This window comes from Garra rufa, chromosome 7 (assembly GCF_049309525.1).
Source record: "Garra rufa chromosome 7, GarRuf1.0, whole genome shotgun sequence".
Lineage (NCBI taxonomy): Eukaryota > Metazoa > Chordata > Actinopteri > Cypriniformes > Cyprinidae > Garra > Garra rufa.
Window position 1 is genome coordinate 10464788 of NC_133367.1, and position 22862 is coordinate 10487649.

The 22862-nt window shown below is 36.9% G+C and overlaps 4 protein-coding genes across 4 annotated transcripts in view; all 4 read right to left on the reverse strand.

Annotated features, from left to right (window-relative positions):
* Positions 1-22862, reverse strand: part of LOC141337911 (uncharacterized) — a 536025-nt gene that overhangs the window by 104227 nt on the left and 408936 nt on the right. The window lies entirely within an intron of this gene.
* Positions 3358-7331, reverse strand: LOC141338846 (interferon-induced very large GTPase 1-like). The gene is made up of 2 exons (XM_073844462.1): positions 7311-7331; positions 3358-7066 (listed from the first exon to the last, which is right to left on the reverse strand). Exons 1-2 carry the CDS (start codon positions 7329-7331, stop codon positions 3434-3436), a joined length of 3654 nt encoding a protein of 1217 aa, XP_073700563.1. The 3' UTR covers positions 3358-3433.
* LOC141338848 (interferon-induced very large GTPase 1-like) lies at positions 13373-20582 on the reverse strand. Its single transcript, XM_073844463.1, has 4 exons — positions 19970-20582; positions 18426-19092; positions 17108-18155; positions 13373-17023 (listed from the first exon to the last, which is right to left on the reverse strand). Exons 1-4 carry the CDS (start codon positions 20388-20390, stop codon positions 13373-13375), a joined length of 5787 nt encoding a protein of 1928 aa, XP_073700564.1. The 5' UTR covers positions 20391-20582.
* On the reverse strand, positions 20574-21414 carry LOC141338426 (GTPase IMAP family member 3-like). Its single transcript, XM_073843972.1, has 2 exons — positions 21357-21414; positions 20574-21201 (listed from the first exon to the last, which is right to left on the reverse strand). Coding segments are annotated over exons 1-2 (579 nt in total). The 5' UTR covers positions 21358-21414; the 3' UTR covers positions 20574-20623.

Genomic DNA, 22862 nt, shown 5'->3' on the forward strand with positions numbered 1-22862 from the left:
GGTTTTGAAATAAAAGCGAACAATCAGCGAGAGAGAAAGGAGAGCGGTAGTAGGCGCGAATGGAGTAACGTTACGTGTATAAAATGTAAGCCGCAAGTGGCAAGCTAGCTAGCTCACTGCACTCACGGTTAACGGGTAAAGTAAGCGGTCAGATTAGTGTGACGGGTAATTTCACAAGTCTGTTGGGAGTAAAACTGTTTTTAAATACTTTAAACAGCAGAGAGTAATAATTAGATAGAGATTTCTAAAGAAAAACAAGCTCCTGAAAGCTCCTGAAAGCTACAAATACAGAGAGCTAAAAACACAAACCAGCGTCGGGTAAGAAGCTGTTCTTTAGTTCAGTTCGATTTTCTTTTATATTTGCACATCTTAATATCAGCCATGATTATTCTAGTCCGTCAATTAAAATCTTGTTTAAATGCATATCTGCTAATTGTTTACGAGAAGCACACATGTAAGAGGCTGACAATTAGCTGAACATATACTTGTTTAATTAGTGACACCAATTGACATTACTGTCTTTGTTTTTAAACCTTTATTTGAATATGGCAACATAATATTGCCCTCTACAATATTTTTATGAATAATCTCTGACAGAGACCCCTCCCCTATCAGCCAATCCCTGCGTGCATATTTAATGAGCATGCCGACATCATCCAAGGCAACAAGGTCAACACCGCCCTTACTCTTAGCTTAAGACTTTTTTCAATTTTTTAGTAAAGGTTTGTCTCAACAGCTTTGTGAATAGGTTTTAAGAGAAAACTGTTGATTCAGATCAGGAGTTTAGTGTGGGTATGCAATTCTTTTGATTTGAACTTCTGAGAGGGTTTATGAATCTTTCGATACAGATCGAATTTGGAGCAGGCATCATTTGATTAAGATCGGAACTTTAGTGCGGGATTGAAATTCTTTTGATTCTGATCGGAACAGTGGGTTTGTGAATCTTGATTCAGATTTCTTTCGATTCTTTTGAATCTTTTGATTCAGGTTGGAACAGATTGAGATCAGAAATTAAGAGCGTCCATCACAAATAATTTGTTTCAGATCTGACCAGTGGGTTCGCAAATCTTTTCAATTGAGATGGGAACTTAGGAGCGGATTCATGTTTTTTTTTTTAATTCAAACTTTGGAGAGTGTACATGTATCTTTTGATTGAGATCAGATCTTCAGTTCGGTGTGTTTTTTTTAAATTCAAACTTTGGAGAGGGTTTATGAATCTTTTGATTCAGATCGAATTTGGAGCGTGCAACATAAATCTTTTAATTCAGATGGTATCATGCATCTTTTTTTCTTATTTCTAACTTTTTTTTTTTTTTTTTAATTAAGCAGTACAAAACATCAAACCATTAAGGCAGTACAGTTGTGATATAAAAAAAAAATATTTTTGCCATAATTTTGACCCATACAATGTATTTTTGGCTATTGCTACAAATATTCCTGTGCTACTTAAGACTGGTTTTGTGGACCAGGGTCACATAAATGTATTATTACAGTGGCCTCTAGCAGCCAATGCTGTGAAGCAGTTTTGAGAAAGAAACGGAACATAAAAGACAATTTTAATGTTAAAAAGATAAAAATATATTTTCCTTGGACCTATTCATTTTGATTAGAAATTGTTGTGTATTAAATCGTCAAACCTAAAGATTTTCTTCTCTCTGTTAAACACAATAATAAAAAAACAGCTGTTATATTAAACTCTGAGTGGTCACTATTGAAACTATATGTGGTCCCTGATGTATTGTATTGTAAGATTGCAGACAACAGGCTTTACTGCAGAGTATAGAAATAAAACAAACATATTAAGGAAGGAATTTTATTTCACTATTTCAAATATTTTAAATATCAATTTAAGGCAATTTGTGACCCTTTTTAAGAGCCGCAGAAGTAAAATGAACAGTATGAGTAGGGTTTGACAATGTACGGTAGAATATTAAGGCATAAAATGGCATGATTTATAATTCAGATACAGCTTCACACAAAACAAAACAAAATATCTTATACAATGGAATTTCAGCCTTTATACCTTTAAAAAGGATAAATCGAGTATATAATTTATTATATTTATTTAAAACATTAATATTACTGTCTTATTTGTTTAGATTTTACTTTTTTAGATTTTAACTGTGTTTGCTGCATAACAACGTAGGTCGATAATTGCAATAATTTGACCATAAAGAGCTGAAAAAATGTGGAAAAGAAAAAGTCACTCTCTGTCACAAGGGGGCGCTTTAAGAGCGCTGAAATATTAAGGTTTCCCTAGAAACGGCTGAATACAAATCAGCATTAACGCACTTTGGGCATCTAAGCAAAAGGGGCGGGTGCTCGAGCAGCCCCCTCTGCACGTGCCTGTTCTCACTGCTTTAGGATGAACAGAGTTTTCATGTACTTGTCTAGATCAACTCTGAGTAAAGCAAAGAGAGGTGATGTTTGGGTGAACTGATCAGTGTTAGTACAGATACCTGAACACAGAAGCGAGTCTGTGGACTGAATGATGGCCATCAGCATCTCATGTCCTCCAGATACCATCACCAAACTTACTCAACAACATCAGCAGATCTCCAGAGACATAGTGATCCATGAGCAGATCCTGAGAGCAGAAGAACAGACAGCACTGAACATCTGACAAACACAGATTCAGATCAATTTAACTTCCAAATCAATCCAAAGTAAATGAATAAATGCATCTAATAGAAATCCTTCACCTGCTCATGTGAAATCAGTGCTTTACTGACATCTAGTGGTCAAACTGAGCAACTGACTGGAAACCTCAATCACTTCATTACAGATGACAATAAGAAGAAACAGTTTGACAATTGATTTGATAAACATGAAAGACACTGTATGAATTATAGACAGGACTATATGCTTAATTAAAGAGAAATGAATGAATGGAAATTAACTTTTTCACAGTAGGATTAGACTCTAACGCTTCTGAAACAAAATGTAAGGCAGTGTCACAAAGAGGAAATAACTACAAGATAAAACAGAAAAACATGTCGACCAGAGATTGACTATTTCTCAATAATAGATATAGAGTCTTTAGAAAGACTACATGAAACAGAAATGACGCACACATTGTCCTTGATGTTTGTTTGTTCATTTATTTTGTGAACAGATAGTTTGACTGACAGATGAACTGACCGGAGTCCTTCTGCACACAAACCACTGCAAACACAATCATGTCAAGACTAATACAATCTTCACAGTAATAGTGTTTTTAACTATTTAATTCATATGGTCAACATTTCACATTATAAGAAACTGCTGTAAAAGGACACTGGATGAGTTTGATTTGACCAGATGTTTGAACTGGATTTGGATATAAATCAGATTGACAGGTCTGAGACACTTATTTGTATTGTTTATCATTTTTGGTTTATCACAGAATTTAAGTTGTTTAAACTGTAATATACAGCAAACAGTCTGATGTGGATCAATGACAGTATTTCAGGAAAATACTATAGTACTCTTCTCTCTTCTTCTCAACATATATCACAGGATCATTGGCTTCTCTGAACAGTCTGTGTTGGTCAGTGATCATCTTGTTTGCTCTCTTACAGACGGAAAGAACCAAATCCATGAAGAATTCATTCTTGAACACATATTTCACTTGTCCTTCCTCATGTTGTTTTAATCTTGCTTTGATGTAATCTATGAGTTGATAAATGTAGCTGATGTTGTAGCCCATCTTTGAAATGTTAAATGACTGAATCATTTTGTCACTCTGATGATCAACATCTGAGACTAATGATCTTATTTGGGCTTCATTCTCTGGAGGATGAATTCCAAACATTTCTTTAACTCTTCTGCTAGCATATCTTGTGGAATTTTTGAAAACAACATATTCAGAATAATTCAGCAGAGTGAAAATATCCCTGCTCTCCCTCCTGTGATCTACAGAAACACTTCTATAGACATCACTGAGGATCTTTCTCACATCTCTCATTATATCAACGTCTCTGATTGCAGGAGTGTCTCTGATGATCTTCTTCATCCACTGTTCCCAAAACAAATCAAACTCTTTCTTCAGTGTTACTTCATCAATTGCTTTATATTTAAGTTTTAATTTGAGTTCTCTGCTCTTTTCATAGAGAGTGTTTTCATGATATCTCCTCTGAGCATCAATCTTTTTCTTGAGTTCTCGCTGCTGAAGAATCTCATTTAATTTCTTCTTTGTTTCTCTCACAATGTTTTCCTGAAGCTCTTTGATTTTGATTTCAAATGTTCTTTTCCACTGAATCAGTATATCTGCATCTCTGTCTGTCTCAAAGAATTCAGACATTGATTTTCCCACTTCTTCACTTGTCTGCTTCAGTTCTCTGTGAAGATCAGTTTCCTCAACCTCATGAATTACTCCATTTTCTATTTTGTTGTGTAGTTTGTTCTCAGTTTCCATCATGGCTCTGTGAAGACTCCAGGACCACTTGCTGTATTCTGTCTCCAGTTTCCTGTAGGCTGATATCTCCAGAGAATTTCTAAAGTTGAAGAGGAATTGTTCATTCAGTAATGCCTCCCAGAGATCTGTAATATGATATTTTAGTTGTGTTAGCATCATTCCACGTGATTTTGATGCATGAGTCATAATAGTCATCTTCAGGTCATGAATGTCCTCACAGTAGTTTGGGTTTGTTGGAGCCATTGGTGGGTTTCCCTCCCAGAGCTGAGCAAAATACTTCACATCTTTCTGACCATCAAATCTAATAACATCACTGAAACATTCTGCATCACAGACTTCCTCTTCAGCAGCTAGTTTTGTCATCGCATCCAGTGTCTTCTGCAGTCGTCTCCTTCCCTCCATGTTTTTCTGTCCAGCTGTGATGTCTGAAACGTTCTGGTGCACAAACACACAGCTGGGATTCAGTCTGATCTTCTTCATCCTCATGAAGGCCTGAACAACAATCTGAAGAATGTCCTGCATCTCATATGTGTTTTCTCCAAAGATGTTGATCAATGTCAGATTTGCAAGACCAACAACAAATGTGGCCAATTCATTGTCATGATGTCTTGTTGATCTTCCAGTCAGTTCTGGAGCACAAAGACCCTCAGTATCAACAACTAGAATATAGTCAAACTTGATCTGTGTTTTGATCTGGTCTGAGACTCTGATCAGCTGCATGAAAGCTCCTCTGGTTGTCCTGCCAGGACCCATAACAAACTGGAGTCCAAACATGGCATTCAGCATTGTGGATTTCCCAGAGCTCTGAATCCCTAAAACTGACAGCACAAAGACTCTGGTCTGATCTCCCAGTTTGTGGATGAGTTGATCTAGAACAGCAGAGATCCAGATCACAGGAACATGAGCAGCATCTCCATCCATCAGCTCCAGTGGAAATCCAGAGATCATCATCTCTGCTGCGAGACTCGGGAGAGAAGAGAAGACCATCTGCAGGTCTTTCTTGTTCTTCTTCACAGATGAACATGATTCATAGATCTGACCGATCTCCCTCACGATGTGCTCCAAACCAAATGGTGCCGCTTGAAGATCCTCAGATATTCTCTCAAGTTCAGTTTGCTCAGCTTTGAGTTGTTCAGGTTTATCATGATTCTCTTTCAGTTTTAATACTGTTGACCACTTTTCATCATATTTGTGATGTAGAGCAGACAGATCAGCTGATGTATATTCATCCAGGAGGATTCTGAGCCATTTAATAAAAAATATAATCTCACGACCAGTATACATTTGTTTAAGAAAACGCTTCATAAAATCACTGATGTCAAATGTATGCTGTTGTTGGCGTATTTTCCTCATTTCTGTTTTATTTCTACTTATTTCCATTTCTGTCTCATCTCCTCGAGGTCGATGTAGTTCTCTGTTCTTCTGACTCCACTGATGCCACAGTTTCCCCTGATGAGGCAGAAATGATTCTTTGACTTTCGTCAGATCTTTCTTCTCCAGTAAACTCACCATCTGCTGTGCTGCTGCTCTTCCTCTCCTGCAGTCATCATCATCTTCCTCATCTACTCTGATGTCTGAGTGTTTGGACACATCTTCAAGTCTGAAAGTGGAAAGTCGTTCTGAGACACTTGCATTTATAGCTCTTCTGAGTTCTTCAGAAACATCTGACTGATTTCTGTCTTTCAGACCGATTTTGTATTTTCCTTTTCGTGTCTCAATGATGGTTGAATCATCTTCACTAAAGAGACAAATTAGTGTTTTTGAGTCCTTGTAGAGTTCTTGAAGTTTTATCATACTTCTGTCATTCCTGTCCAGTCGTGGCAGAAGAACAACATTGACTGAGCTCATTTGAGTGAGGATCTGCAGCTGTTTCTCGTGGTCTCCTGCATCTCCGTGTAGATTACAGAACGCTACACAGTCAGTGAATTTATCATCATATGATCCAGATGGACAGAACCAGGCGATCTCCACCACTCCATCCATCAGGACTCTGGTTCTGCTGCTGTGTGTGCACTTCCTGTGGAAGAACGTGTTGTGTTTCTCATTGATCAGACTGTTCATCAGCTGAGACTTGGATGAAGACACAGAGCCAAACCTGAAGAAAAACACCATTGGAGTTTGTGTCTTGTAGATCGGCTGGGTTTGACGGATGATCTCATTGTTGGTGTTTCTGATCCACCAGCTCTTGTTGATTTGTCTGAATGTCCAGAGAGGAAACTCAATCTGTCGTGTGAATGGATCAGGAACAAGCAGAGGCAGAGCGTACTGACACTGGGACAGTTTAGTGACCATCAGCTGCTTCAGGAAACCATCAGCACAATAAAACACAGCCATCTGGACATCCATCGGGTGAATGAGGTCAGACTGACTGGTTCTTTTGTTTGAGAAAGACATTTCATTAAAAATATCAAACAGATCTTCAGATGAGTCACTCTCTGTGTGATCTTGTTCACTGGGATCTCTAACATGAATGTATCTTGCTCTGTAGTCCATCATCAGTAGTTTCTGTATGAAAGTCTGAATCAGCTCTTCTTCAGCACAAGACTCATGAGATTGTAATGAATGTTCATTTATCTGAAGAACATCTGCAGCTCTCAGTTTGTGGTCAAGATGAAGTCTGTGAAATAGAGTTCGTATTCTTTCTGCTGGTTCAATGTCCTTGTCTTCTCCCTGTGTAAAAAACAGTAACATAGGAAGTTAAAACAATAGTACAATTATTATTACAATCATAACAGGCAATAATTCATTTCTATAATTCTGTGTCAGTACAGATTTAAACAGACTTGTCATGTCATCTGACCTTTTTAAAATATTTTTTTATCATGAATATAATAATTATCTGAATTTATTAATGCAATAACTATATATGAATATAATTCTAAATATAACAACACTGTGAAGCTTCAGCACAAACCAGGTGTCGTCCTTCATTCATCTTCACAATGTCCTCAAACATCTGCAGAAGATCATCAGGAGAGCTGCTCCTCTGAAGACTGAAGTGTCTGTTTGCACATTTCTGGATGATTTTCTGCAGGATGTGATTGGTTTGAGTGGGCTCTTGTGTGCTGAGCACCATGGTGTGTTGATAAACACGCTCAGAGAAAGAGTGCAGCACCTTCTCCACACACTCTTGATCTTCTGCTGAACACGGCTCATGTTTGAGGAGCAGAAGGATCACATGAGGTCCTGGATCAGACAGATGGACACACTCTCTCACTGTCTGTGTGATCTGATGATCTGAGATGTTGGTCTGGAGCAGCTGAGGACTGTTGATGATGATCACGTGTCTGTCCTTCAGTCTTCCTGCCACTCTCTCTACAACATCTGGAGGAGCTTCAGTGTCAAACGCTGCTCGTCCTAATATGAAGTTCCCCACCAGACTGTTTTCTGACACGCTTGAACCCAGAAGAACAATCCTCACTGCAAACAGTTGAATCAGACATTCAGTGTCCACAATCTTCACATCACACAATAAAACACAACACATGTGATATGTATGACATGTTATAATCTTAATCCAACATCACAGATAAAAATAACCAGAATCCACCAGCAGATTTTCCACACATAACTTTATTTATGTAATAAAGACTTACTCAAAGGAGGATATTCTTTGCTCCGTCTTCTCCTGCGAGGAGGATTGTGGACGACAATCACTGTATGAAACAAAAGTCTTAGATTATACTTGACCTTCATCACATTTGAACAAATGTGACCCTGGACCACAAAACCAGTCATAAGGTTAAATTTGACAAAACTGAGATTTATACATCATATGAAAGTTCAATAAATAAGCTTTCTATTGATGTATGGTTTGTTAGGATAGGACAATATTTGGCCGAGATACATCTGTTTGAAATCAGAAATCTGAGGATGCAAAAAATCAAAAAGACTGAGAAAATCACCTTTAAAGTTGTCCAAATTAGGTTCTTAACAATGCATATTACAAATCAAAAATTGCATTTTGATATGTTTACAGTAGGAATTTTACAAAAAATCTTCATGGAACATGAACTTTACTTAATTTCTTAATGATTTTTGGCATAAAAGAAAAATCAAAAATTTTGACCCATGCAATGTATTTTTGGCTATTGCTACAAACATACCCCAGCGACTTAAGACTGGTTTTGTGGTCCAGGGTCACAAATGATTAAAACAGCAAAACTGGTGTAAACGAAAGTCTGAAATGCTTAGAAGTCACATCAGAATAAATATGTTTGGAGTTTGTTAAGGAGACAAAAATAATTTTGATAATTTTCACTAAAAATGCAAAAAGAAATGGATTTGAAAAGTAAATAAAGTGCTTCAATAAATTACAATTCTATAGACTAATGAATGAAAATGTTCTTTTAGACTCAGTGATGTGAGTGTGATTTTTACCTGAGGTATCAGAGGTTGACATGTTGATATTCTGATCTCTCCTCCATTTATTTCTTCAGCTGATCATCTTCTCTGACGCTTGACGTCTGTCTGTTCATCGTCCTGTAAGAGATGTTAGTGATTTTCAAACAGTAACAGTTTCTGTTCATTCATCCAGACTATGTGAAGCTCCATCACTGCTCTGTTGTTTGTCGTTCAGTTTTCTGTTTAACTGCAGCAGCTTCAATCTCAACTAGTAGATCATGAAGCATGTTCTGCATGTTTACCAAGTCAAGTGAACATAAACCAAAAACACTTCACTTGACAGAAGATGAAAGTGAAACTGATGTTACTGCTGCTCATACAGCTATTACATTCAGAAATGAACTAAAGCCATTATTTAATGTTGCACGTCACAATTAAATCTTATAAACAAACATAAAGAGAGTATATGATACCTGTATTTTAAGATTCCATCGTGTAGACGTTTTCTTCCATGTTGCTAAAATGACCGCAGGAAGTTGATTGCAGCTGGATTCGTTCACTTTACAAAGAAAACTAACCTGTTCCTGTCTGTCTGGTCTGACAACAAATGCAGGCAAAAGTTCAAGCTCGAGACATAATGTGAGTAAATGACAAAGACAACAGCAGATAACCATACTCAATGCATATTGAGCTTATGTATTCACAGAATTAATTTAACCATACATTATTTATTTAGTTTCTTTCATTACTCTGCCTTTCAGTTTTCACACAAAACCAAACCTACACTATTAAAGATGAAGTTACTCCGTGAAAAGCAGATTTGAGATGAGTGATTTTTCTTTTGTTCTTTAATTAACATTAATGAAACAGCAATCTGCTCTCCCTTTTAGATCAAATGTACTGATCTTACATTTTCTCAGTTTACATGAAGACTCAAAAATAAAGCATTAAGCTGAAGGGAAAGTTGCACCACTGTTGATTCATGAGCACTGAACAAAACACACCTCAACTGAATCATTCTCAATGAATCGACTTCACCTGTCTATTGTCCATTTGCTTTTTATACATTGACTATCACTCTATATAGACAAATACAATCACATACAATAATCATTTCTCAAATATTTATTCAAATATACTGATAAATGTAAGATTGACTTTAATTGTATGACTGGACGCTTTCAACTGGTTTCTTGAACTGTCAGCAACTGAACTGCAGCTAAAACTATTTAAAATCTAGTGAATTAAGCTACAAACTCCATCATCATAATGCACAATGTTTCCATCTAACATGTATTTAGAGCTGCAGCTCGTCATATTAATGGAGTGTTTCACTAGTCAGCATTAAATCGCTTTCCTCTCCTCAATATGGTCCTAGATTTGTGTTGGATGTCTTCAACGTCAAAATCACTTATCTTCGGAATGAAATTTTGATTTTTTTTGTAAACATCATACTTTTCTCGCTTTTTTTCAAGTTAAGCCAGTAGTAGTGCTGACAGTGTCGTGTAAACATGACTGAAGACGCGAACAGCGAATGAACAGACAAACTGAATCAATTGAGTGAGTCATTTACTCTGGAACCGCTCTGATTGATTCAAATTTTTAGCATTCTACCAAAATAGTGGCATGATGAATTATTAAGAATACATATTGGCTAAGCTCAGGGACTCCAAAAATAATAATTATGGGTCGATTGTTCAGACACTGGCTGTGAAAATATTCCACCCTGTTAGGGACATATAGGCTACATAGTTATCACAAAATGTTAATAATGTAAATTATCAATAATGAGCTTTTCTTGGATGATATATGTCCCTTATGCTATGATAGTATTTTTTTTTAATTCTTGAAACACAAAACAATTATTGATGAATGTCTTGAGTATTAAGAACAGGTGCTTTTTTGTGCCCATTTTTGCCAACAGGATGGAAAATAATACAAACATTTTGCTCAAAAACATATATATGCTGTTAATGCTCCTCACCTCTCAAAATAAGACAAACGTATGCCAAATATTTAACTCTGCTGTCAAATTATTATTTAAAATGACTTGTCTAACAGTGGAATGGAGCATAACAGTGGAACAACAGTGTTAACAGGTTCTAGAGAAATAATTACAATTTAGAGAGGTCAGACATAAGAAATGTTGTTTTTATTTATAATTGATTAAAATAAAGATGCGGTCATTCATTTGGATGAACTAGATTAACAAACAAACACACATGCCCTTTTTATGCACAAAAACTCAATATTTACACATTTCTATTCTTATTTTGTTTCTTTCACTGTCTTCTGCCTACAGTTTGAGACATTTTCTGTAAAACAAAACAGTTTCTCACATTTTCTTGTACTTTATAGGATGTCCCACTTTAGCTATGTCAATTGGGACAGTAAAAAAACCTTAATATTTAAAAAAAAATTAACAAACAAAATTGAATGATCACAAGAACAAGTAATACACATTTATATTGTAGTTTGACTGTTTGAATTGGAAATTAAATCTTAACAATTCCAATAGACATAAACTGTATGGGCTCTTTGTGCTTTCTCAGACCTTCCAGCATTTGATTTACATTCGACTAATTAATTGTAGATGTTCAAATGAGGTACTGTTAATAAAACATTTCAAGACCATCCATTATTATCAGTCAACTTTTTAAAAGAAGCACTAAACCAAAAGCTTATTTGTCCCATGTTAGCTGATGTCCCACGTTTGCTGACTTCACCCTACAATAATAAAGTTATCAAACACTTTACAGTCTTAACTGCATAAATTATAAATTAAATAAAGACTAATCCATATTATAGCTACAATTATCTCTGTTACCTTTGTGCGTTGATTTGATACCTTTGCTGCTGCGACTTTAAGACCTGCTGCTGCTGCTCATCTCATTTCTCACAACTCTTTAAGTTCATTTAAGACTTATTTAACTCATTTAAGACCACACTTATGAGGATACCTGACAAAACAGCATTAAATACTTTTAGATTTATTTTTTCCTCCAAGCTTGGGTTCTAGAATGTCAACCCTGTTAGGTTTATAGACCCAACATAACAGACTGGAATCTAACAGGTTGTAAAGTTTTAGTGGAAAGCTTTTTGAGTGATCAATATTTAGCTTTCTAATCTTCTACAGATAAACTTATAACCATGTCAGATATGTTAATTTTATTATTATTTTATTTTTTTAACTTTAAGAGTGTGACGAGCCGGATAACATTTAAAAAAAAAAAAAAAAAAAAAAGGTAGGAGTGAGAGTTGATGATTACCTTCCTGAAGGTGACTTTAGGGACACGCTAAATGATAAAAAAAAAAAAAAAAAAACTTTAACATGATTTATATGTATGCTAATCTTTTGATTGAGATCGGAACTTCAGAGTGATTCATGATTTTATTTTTATTTTTTTTTATTTTTTTTTTATTTAAGCAGTACAAAACATTAAACCATTAAGAGAGTACAGTTATAAAACAAAACAACACAAAAAACAGTAAGTATACACAGATACAAATGTGTTGCATAACACTTACACAAAAGAAAAAAAAAAACACAATAAATAAACAAAAGTAATAAATGTACAAGGACACATGGATGAATATAGAGATGCAGTTCTCACTGCTTTAGGATGAACAGAACAGAGTTTATGAACTTGTCCTGATCAACTGTGAATAAAGCAAAGAGAGGTGATGTTTGGGTGAACTGATCAGAGTTAGTACAGATACCTGAACACAGAAGCGAGTCTGTGGACTGAATGATGGCCATCAGCATCTCATGTCCTCCAGATACCATCACCAAACTTACTCAACAACATCAGCAGATCTCCAGAGACATAGTGATCCATGAGCAGATCCTGCAGAGCAGAAGAACAGACAGCACTGAACATCTGACAAACACAGATTCAGATCAATTTAACTTCCAAATCAATCCAAAGTAAATGAATAAATGCATGTAATAGAAATCCCTCACCTGCTCATGTGAAATCAGTGCTTTACTGACATCTAGTGGTCAAACTGAGCACCTGACTGGAAACCTCAATCACTTCATTACAGATGACAATAAGAAGAAACAGTTTGACAGTTGATTTGATAAACATGAAAGACACTGTATGAATTATAGACAGGACTATATGCTTAGTTAAAGGAAAATTAATGAATAAAACTTCACCTTTTCACAGCAGGATTAGACTAACGCTTCTGAAACAACATGTAAGGAGAGATTGACTATTTCTCAATAATAGATATAGAGTCTTTAGAAAGACTACATGAAGCAGAAATGACGCACACATGGTTTATTTAGTGAACAGATAGTTTGACTGACAGATGAACTGACTGGAGTCCTTCTGCTCACAAACCACTGCAAACACAATCATGTCAAGACTAATGAATAGACTGAATACAATCTTCACAGTAATAGTGTTTTTAACTATTTAATTCATATGGTCAACATTTCACATTATAAGAAACTGCTGTAAAAGGACACTGGACAAGTTTGATTTTACCAGATGTTTGCACTGGATTTAGATATAAATCAGATTGACAGGTCTGAGACACTTATTTGTATTGTTTATCATTTTTGGTTTATCACAGAATTTAAGCTGTTTAAACTGTAATATACAGCAAACAGTCTGATGTGGATCAATGACAGTATTTCTGGAAAATACTATAGTACTCTTTTCTCTTCTTCTCAACATATATCACAGGATCATTGGCTTCTCTGAACAGTCTGTGTTGGTCAGTGATCGTCTTGTTTGCTCTCTTACAGATGGAAAGAACCAAATCCACGAAGAATTCATTCTTGAACACATATTTCACTTGTCCTTCCTCATGCTCTGTTACTCTTGCTTTGATGTAATTTATAAGTTGATGAATGTAGCTGATGTTGTAGCCCATCTTTGAGATGTTAAATGACTGAATCATTTTGTCACTCTGATGATCAACATCTGAGACTAATGATTTTATTTGGGCTTCATTCTCTGGAGGATGAATTCCAAACATCCAAACTCTTCTGCTAGCATATCTTGTGGAATTTTTAAAAACAACATATTCAGAATAATTCTGCAGAGTGAAAATATCCCTGCTCTCCCTCCAGTGATCTACAGGAACACTTTGATAGACATCACTGAGGATCTCTCTCACATCTCTCATTATGTCAATGTCTCTGATTGGAGGAGTGTCTCTGATGATGATCTTCTTTATCCACTGTTCCCAAAACAAATCAAACTCTTTCTTCAGTGTTACTTCATCAATTGCTTTATATTTAAGTTTTAATTTGAGTTCTCTGCTCTTTTCATAGAGAGTGTTTTCATGATGTTTCCTCTGAGCATCAATGTTTTTCTTGAGTTCTCGCTGCTGAAGAATCTCATTTAATTTCCTCTTTGTTTCTCTCACAATGTTTTCCTGAAGCTCTTTGATTTTGTTTTCAAATGTTCTTTTCCACTGAATCAGTAAATATGCATCTCTGTCTTTCTCAAAGAATTCAGACATTGATTTTTTCACTTCTTCACTTGTCTTCTTCAGTTCTCTGTGAAGATCAGTTTCCTTAACCTCATGAATTACTCCATTTTCTATTCTGTTGTGTAGTTTGTTCTCAGTTTCCATCATGGCACTGCGAAGACTCCAGGACCACTTCCTGTTTTCGGTCTCCAGTTTCCTGTAAGATGAAACCTCCAGAGAATTTCTGAAGCTGAAGACGAATTGTTCATTCAGTAAAGCCTCCCAGAGATCTGTAATATGATCTTTTAGGCGTGTTAGCATCAATCCATGTGATTTTGAGGCATAAGATATAATAGTTTTCTTCAGGTCTTGAATGTTCTCACAGTAGTCTGGGTTTGGTGGAGCCATTGGTGGGATTCCCTCCCAGAGCTGAGCAAAATACACATCATTCTGAACATCAAAACTAATGACATCACTGAAACGTTCAACATCACAGACTTCCTCTTTAGCAGCTAGTTTTGTCATCTCATCCAGTGTCTCCTGCAGTCGTCTCCTTCCCTCCATGTTTTTCTCTCCAGCTGTGATGTCTGAAACGTTCTGATGCACAAACACACAGCTGGGATTCATTCTGACCTTCTTCATCCTCATGAAGGCCTGAACAACAATCTGAAGAATGTCCTGCATCTCAGATGGGTTTTCTCCAAAGATGTTGATCAACGTCAGATTCGCAAGACCAACAACAAATGTGGCAAATTCATTGTCTTGATGTCTTGTTGATCTTCCAGCCAGTTCTGGAGCACAAAGACCCTCAGTATCAACAACCAGAATATAGTCAAAGTTGATCTGTGTTTTGATCTGGTCTGAGACTCTGATCAGCGTCATGAAAGCTCCTCTGGTTGTCCTGCCAGCACTGACGGCAAACTGGAGCCCAAACATGGCATTCATCATGGTGGATTTCCCAGAGCCTCGAATCCCTAAAACTGACAGCACAAAGACTCTCTGGTCTCCCAGTTTCTGGATGAGTTGATCTAGAACAGCAGAGATCCAGATCACAGGAACATGAGCAGCATCTCCATCCATCAGCTCCAGTGGAAATCCAGAGATCATCATCTCTGCTGCGAGACTCGGGAGAGAAGAGAAGTCCATCTGCAGGTCTTTCTTGTTCTTCTTCACAGATGAACATGATTCATAGATCTGACCGATCTCCCTCATGATGTGCTCCAAACCAAAGTCTGCATTTTGAAGTTCCTTAGATATTTCCTCTGGTTCAGTTTGCTCAGTGATGAGTTGTTCAGATTTAACATGTTTCTCTTTTAGTTTTAATACCGTTGACCACTTTTCATCATAATAGTGATGTAGAGCAGACAGATCATCTGATGTATATTCATCAAGGACAATTCTGAGCCATTTGGGGAAAAACATCTTATTTGCTGCATCTGACTTCATTTCTTTAATAAAGAGCTGCATAAACTCACTGATGTCAGATGCATGCTGTTGTTCACGAATTTTCTTCATTTCTACTTTTTTTCTACTTATTTCCATTTCTGTCTCATCTCCTCGAGGTCGATGTAGTTCTCTGTTCTTCTGACTCCACTGATGCCACAGTTTCCCCTGATGAGGCAGAAATGATTCTTTGACTTTCATCAGATCTTTCTTCTCCAGTAAACTCACCATCTTCTGTGCTGCTGCTCTTCCTCTCCTGCAGTCATCATCATCTTCCTCATCTACTCTGATGTCTGAGTGTTTGGACACATCTTCAAGTCTGAAAGTGGAAGATGATTCTGAGAGACAATCATTTATTGCTCTCCTGAGTTCTTCAGAAACATCTGACAGATTTCTGTCTTTCAGACCGATTTTGAATTTCCCTTTTATTGTCTTAATAGCAGTTGATTGATCCTCAGTAAAAATAGAAATGAGTGGCTTTCTGTTCCTGAACAGGTTTTGTATCTTTGCTGCATGTCTGTCATTCGTGTCCAGTTGTGGCAGAAGAACAACATTGACTGAGGCCATTTGAGTGAGGATCTGCAGCTGTTTCTCATGGTCTCCTGCATCTCCGTGTAGATTACAGAACGCAACACAGTCAGAGAATTTATCCGTGTTTCTCCCAGATGGACAGAACCAGGCGATCTCCACCACTCCATCCATCAGGACTCTGTTTGGGCAGTTCCTGTGGAAGAACATGTTGTGTTTCTCATTGATCAGACTGTTCATCAGCTGAGACTTGGATGAAGACACAGAGCCAAACCTGAAGAAAAACACCATTGGAGTTTGTGTCTTGTAGATCGGCTGGGTTTGATGGATGATCTCATTGTTGGTGTTTCTGATCCACCAGCTCTTGTTGATTTGTCTGAATGTCCAGAGAGGAAACTCAATCTGTCGTGTGAATGGATCAGGAACAAGCAGAGGCAGAGCGTACTGACACTGGGACAGTTTAGTGACCATCAGCTGCTTCAGGAAACCATCAGCACAATGAAACACAGCCATCTGGACATCCATCGGGTGAATGAGGTCAGACTGACTGGTTCTTTTGTTTGAGAAAGACATTTCATTAAAAATATCAAACTCATCTTCAGATGAGTCACTGTCTCTTTGGTGCCTGTAATCCTGTTCATTGGGATCTCTAACACAAATGTATCTTGCTCTGTAGTTCATCATCAGTAGTTTCTGTATGAAAGTCTGAATCAGTTCTTCTTCAGCACAAGACTCATGAGACTGTAATGAATGTTCATTTATCTGAAGAACATCTGCAGCTCTCAGTTTGTGGTGTCTGTCTTTAAGATGAAGTCTGTGAAATAGATTCTTCTGTTTTTCTTCTTCTCTGACTTCTGCTGGTTCAATGTCCTTGTTTTCTCCCTGTGTAAAAAACCATAACATAAAGTAAGTTAAAACAATCATTATTACAATCACAACAGGCAATAATTAATTTCTGTTGTTCACCTGCAGTGAATGATCAGTTTCAGAGCAGATCTTCTTCTTCATCTCCTCTTCCTCTCGTTCATATTCCTCTCTCCACTCCACTCGTCTTCTCTTCAGTTCATCTTCATGCTGTTCTTCAAGGAGTTTCAGTTTGTCTTCAAGAGTCTTCTGTTGATCTTCTCTCATGTTTCTTTCTTCTTTCAGTCTCTTCTCTGAATCCTCTAGTTGTTCTTGTCTCTCTCTTTCTATTCTCTCTTTCTCTCTGATTATTCCCTCCATTTCACTCTGCAGTTTCTGAATCTGTTCATCACAAATCTGTTTTTCTCTCTCTCTTCTTTTCTCTTCTTCTTGTTTTCTCATCTTTTCCTCTAGACTTTGTTTCTCCAGTTCCTCTCGTTCTCTCTTCATCTCCTCTTGTATCTTCTTCTCATTCTCTTCTTTCTCTTGCAGGAGTGTTTTATACCGTTCTTCTCTCTCATTAAACTCTTCTTCTCTTCTCTTTCTCTCTTTGTCATGATGTTGTCTTTCATTCTCTATTCTGTTCATCAGTCTGTCGATTTCTATCTGTAGATCTTCTTTTTCTTTCTTTATAATCTCTTTTTCTAGCCTCATTTCATCTTTAAACATCCCTTGTTCTCTCTTCATCTCATCTCTCATCTGCTCCTGTTCCTTCATTTCTCTTTTATATTGTTCTTCTCTCTTATTAAACTCTTCTTCCCTTTTCGTTCTCTCTGTTTCATGATTCTGTCTTTCATTCTCTATTCTGTTCATCAGTATTTCTTTTTCTGTGTCGTATTTGATCTGTAATTCTTCTTTTTCTTTCTTTATATTCTCTTTTTCTTCTCTCATTTCCTCTATTTCGTGTCTGAATGTCTCTCGTTCTCGTCTCATCTCGTCTCGTATCTCTCTCTGATGTTCCTCTAGTTCTGTTATTTCTCTTTTCAGTTCCTCTTCTCTTCCCTTTCTTTCTTTGTCCTGATTCTGTCGTTCTTCCATCATCTTCTTTATTCTCTCTTCCTCTTGTTTAAGTCTCTGATTATATTCATCCTGCATTTCTTGTTCTTTCTTTCTCCATTTCTCCTCCTCTTCTTCTCTTTTTTGTCTTTCCTGTTGTTTCTGTTTCTCCCATTCCTCTCGTTCTCTCTTCAGCTCCTCTCGTATCATTCTCACTTGTTCCTCTCTTTCTTTAATGTCTCTTTTATATCGTTCTTCTCTCTCAGTAAATTCATCTTCTCTTCTCTTTCTGTCTCTGTCATGATCTTCCTTCATCTTCATCTTCATGCTCTTTTTCTCTGCTTCATGTTTGTTCATCAGTTCGTCTCTTTCTCTGTTCAGTTGCTCCACTTTCTCCATCAGTATCTTCATCTGTTGTTCTTGTATTTCTCTCTCCATCTCTCTGAACATCTTACATGAGTAGTAACTGTCTCCGTTTGCTTTCACCATGTTGTCTATCTTCTGCAGTAGATCAGTCACCTGTGTTCGGTCTTCAGTCTCTTCATTATTGAACACATGGAATCTGTTTCCACAAGCTTCAATCAGCTGATTCAGAGCAGATCCAGGTTTTCCCAAACACTGATCAATGGTTTTGTTCTTCAGAAAGTCTCCTCTGGTGAAGAGCACCATGGTGAACATTAAAGATTTCTCTCCAAACGTCTCCTGGATGATCTCCACAGCGGTTGTCTCTTCTTTAGTGAATCGTTGTCCTAAATTGAGCACGATGATGAACACATGTGGTCCAGGCAGGATCATGGGGATGCAGTTGCTGATTTCTCTCTGGATTTCTTCATTACTGAGTTCAGTATCAAACAGTCCTGGAGTGTCGATCACAGTGATGTGTCTGCTGTTGATTTCTGATGTTTCTCTCTGACACTCTTTAGTAACAGACTCTTGAGATGTGTCTGCTGTAAATGCTTTTCTTCCTAAGATAGTGTTTCCAGTCGCACTTTTCCCGACTCCAGTTTTTCCCAGCAGAACAATCCTCAGATCATCTTCTCTCTCTGTTGAACCTGTAAAAGAGAAAAAGCATCAGTTCCCAATGAGCTGCATGTTTAATATGAATCAAGAAACTTCACAGAGAGTTAAAATTTTAAATCTGAAATATTTTGTGGCATATTTCATGCATTTATTTTCAAACACAAATGATTCATATTGTAAAATTACAGTAAAACTTTTAGCTTCACTGCTCCAGAGCATTGTAGTAGTTCAGTGTTCAGTGGCCAAAATGATCAGATTGACTATTCTAATAATCTTCATTTTCTGTGGAACACTGAAGCTTGACCTCTGACCTTATTTTTGCTTAAATGTCAGTTAGAATGTTTGACTTTAGAATTTTTAGAATGTTGCATTTCAGCAATTCTTTTGTTTAAAATACAAACTCTAATATGTGACCCTAAACCACAAAACCAGTCAAGAGAGTCAATTTTTTGAAACTGAGATTTATATATCATTTGAAAGCTGCATAAATAACCTTTCCATTGATGTATGGTTTGTTAGGATAAAACAATATTTGGCTGAAAAATATATCTTAAAGTGCAAAAAAATAACAATATTGAGAAAAATGCCTTTAAAGTTGTTAAAATGAAGTTCTTAGCAATGCATATTACCAACCATAAATTAAGTTTTGATATATTTATGGTCGGAATTTAAAAAAATATCAGTATGGGACATGATCTTTATGTAATATCCTATAATAACGTCATATCAATAATTTTGACCCATATACAATGTATAGTCGGCTATTGCTCCAAATATACTCGTGCTACTTAAGATTACTTAGGTTTTGTGGTTCGGAGTCACATATAGAATCAAATTCTACTGTAGCAAAAATTCAATTTCAAAACATGTTCTGTAGTTTAAGACCCTAAATGATGTTCTGTTCATTACCTTGTGGCAGCAAATGTGTCTCTAATGATTGAATTTTCTTCTTCATTTCAAATTCCTGCAGTTTTTCCATTTGTGCTTCAAACAATGTCTCTGTGGAGAAACAAACACCACTATTTTCCTCAACCATCTGCTCGATCTTCTCCATCAGTGTGGACACTTGTGTTTTAGGACCAAATAAATGATGTCTTCCTCCAAATCTCTCAATGACAGACTGTGTTTCTTCATTTAGTTCTGCTGTCTGATGCTCTGAATTCTGCTTTATGAGGATCAGGATGTGTTTGTTGATTCTTGAGCTGAATATCCTCTGGATCTCCTCTATTTCTGCTTTGTCTTCATCAGTCAGTGGAGCATCAGGAATGATGAGGATGAAAGCATGAACTCCAGGATGACAGAGAGACACACAGCGGTGAGTCTGACGCATCACTTCCTCCTCTGAGAGCTGAGTGTTGAACAGAGCAGGAAGCTCCACCAGACTGATCAGACGTCCATCAAGCTCCACGTCTCTCCTCACACACTCTGAGCTCAGCTCTGATCTTCTCTCGCTCTGCTTCAGGATCAGGTTTGAGATGAAGGATTTTACTTCTCTGTCACTCCCACACACAACCAGATTCAGCCTCACACTCTCTGAAACTAAGAACAGATGTTCATGTTAATTTACCGATATAAACACCAAATATCATCACACAATATCATCCATTGTGAAAACTGTGAACCTTCAGCGCAATCCAGGTGTCGTCCATCATTCATCTTCTCAATGTCCTCAAACATCTGCAGAAGATGATCAGGAGAGCTGCTCCTCTGAAGACTGAAGTGTCTGTTTGCACATTTCTGGATGATTTTCTGCAGGATGTGATTGGTTTGAGTGGGCTCTTGTGTGCTGAGCACCATGGTGTGTTGATAAACGCGCTCAGAGAAAGAGCGCAGCACCTTCTCCACACACTCTTGATCTTCTGCTGAACACGGCTCATGTTTGAGGAGCAGAAGGATCACATGAGGTCCTGGATCAGACAGATGGACACACTCTCTCACTGTCTGTGTGATCTGATGATCTGAGATGTTGGTCTGGAGCAGCTGAGGACTGTTGATGATGATCACGTGTCTGTCCTTCAGTCTTCCTGCGACTCTCTCTACAACATCTGGAGGAGCTTCAGTGTCAAACGCTGCTCGTCCTAATATGAAGTTCCCCACCAGACTGTTTTCTGACACGCTCCAACCCAGAAGAACAATCCTCACTGCAAACAGTCAAATCAGACATTCAGTGTCCACAATCCTCACATCACACAATAAAACACAGCACATGTGATATGTAACATGTTATTATCAAAATAACCAGAATCCACCAGCAGATTTTCCACACATAACTTTATTTATGTAGATAAAGACTTACTCAAAGGAGGATATTCTTTGCTCCATCTTCTCCTGCGAGGAGGATTGTGGACGACAATCACTGTATGAAACAAAAGTCTTAGATTATACTTGACCTTCATCACATTTGAACAAATGATTAAAACAGCAAAACTGGTGTAAACGAAAGTCTGAGACACTTAGAAGTCACATCAGAATAAATATGTTTGGAGTTTGTTGAGGAGACAAAAATATTTTTTATAATTTTCACTAAAGATGCAAAAAGAAATGGATTTGAAAAGTAAATAAAGTGCTTCTATAGTTCTATAGTAGTTCTATAGACTAATGAATGAAAATGTTCTTTTAGACTCATTGATGTGAGTGTGATTTTTACCTGTGCTATCAGAGGTTGACATGTTGATATTCTGATCTCTCCTCCATTTATTTCTTCAGCTGATCATCTTCTCTGACGCTTGACGTCTGTCTGTTCATCGTCCTGTAAGAGATGTTAGTGATTTTCAAACAGTAACAGTTTCTGTTCATTCATCCAGACTAAGCTCCATCACTGTTCTGTTGTTTGTCGTTCAGTTTTCTGTTTAACTACAGCAGCTTGAATCTCAATTAGAAGATGAAGCATGATCCAAGTCAAGTGAACATAAACCAAAAACACTTCACAAGAGACAATGTTTCTGCTTCTAAACACTGAACACATTTTGTTTTACACAGATTTGATTCAGTTGTGTGACAGAAGATGAAAGTGAAACTGATGTTACTGCTGCTCATACAGATTTTACATTCAGAAATGAACTAAAGTCATTATTTAATGTTGCACGGCACAATTAAGTCTTATAAACAAACATAAAGAAAGTATATGATACCTGTATTTTAAGATTCCATCGTGTAGACGTTTTCTTCCATGTTGCTAAAATGAAAACAGGAAGTTTTTTGCAGTTGGAGTCGTTCACTTTACAAAGAAAACTAACCTGTTCCTGTCTGTCTGGTCTGACAACAAATGCAGGCAAAAGTTCAAGCTCGAGACATAATGTGAGTAAATGACAAAGACAACAGCAGATAACCATACTCAATGCATATTGGGCTTATGTATTCACAGAATTAATTTAACCATACATTATTTATTTAGTTTCTTTCATTACTCTGCCTTCCCTCCTGTTTCCACACAAAACCAAACCTACACTATTAAAGATGAAGTTAGATAGATTTGAGATGAGTGATTTTTCTTTTGTTCTTTAATTAACATTAAGGAAACAGCAATCTGCTCTCCCTTTTAGATCAAATGTACTGATCTTACATTTTCTCAGTTTACGTGAAGACTCAAAAATAAAGCATTAAGCTGAAGGGAAAGTTGTGCCACTGTTGATTCATGAACACTGAACAAAACACCACAACTGAATCATTCTCAATGAATCGACTTCACCTGTCTATTGTCCATTTGCTTTTTATACATTGTATTTGTCTATATAGAGTGATAGTCAATCACATACAATAATCATTTCTCAAATATTTATTCAAATATACTGATAAATGTAAG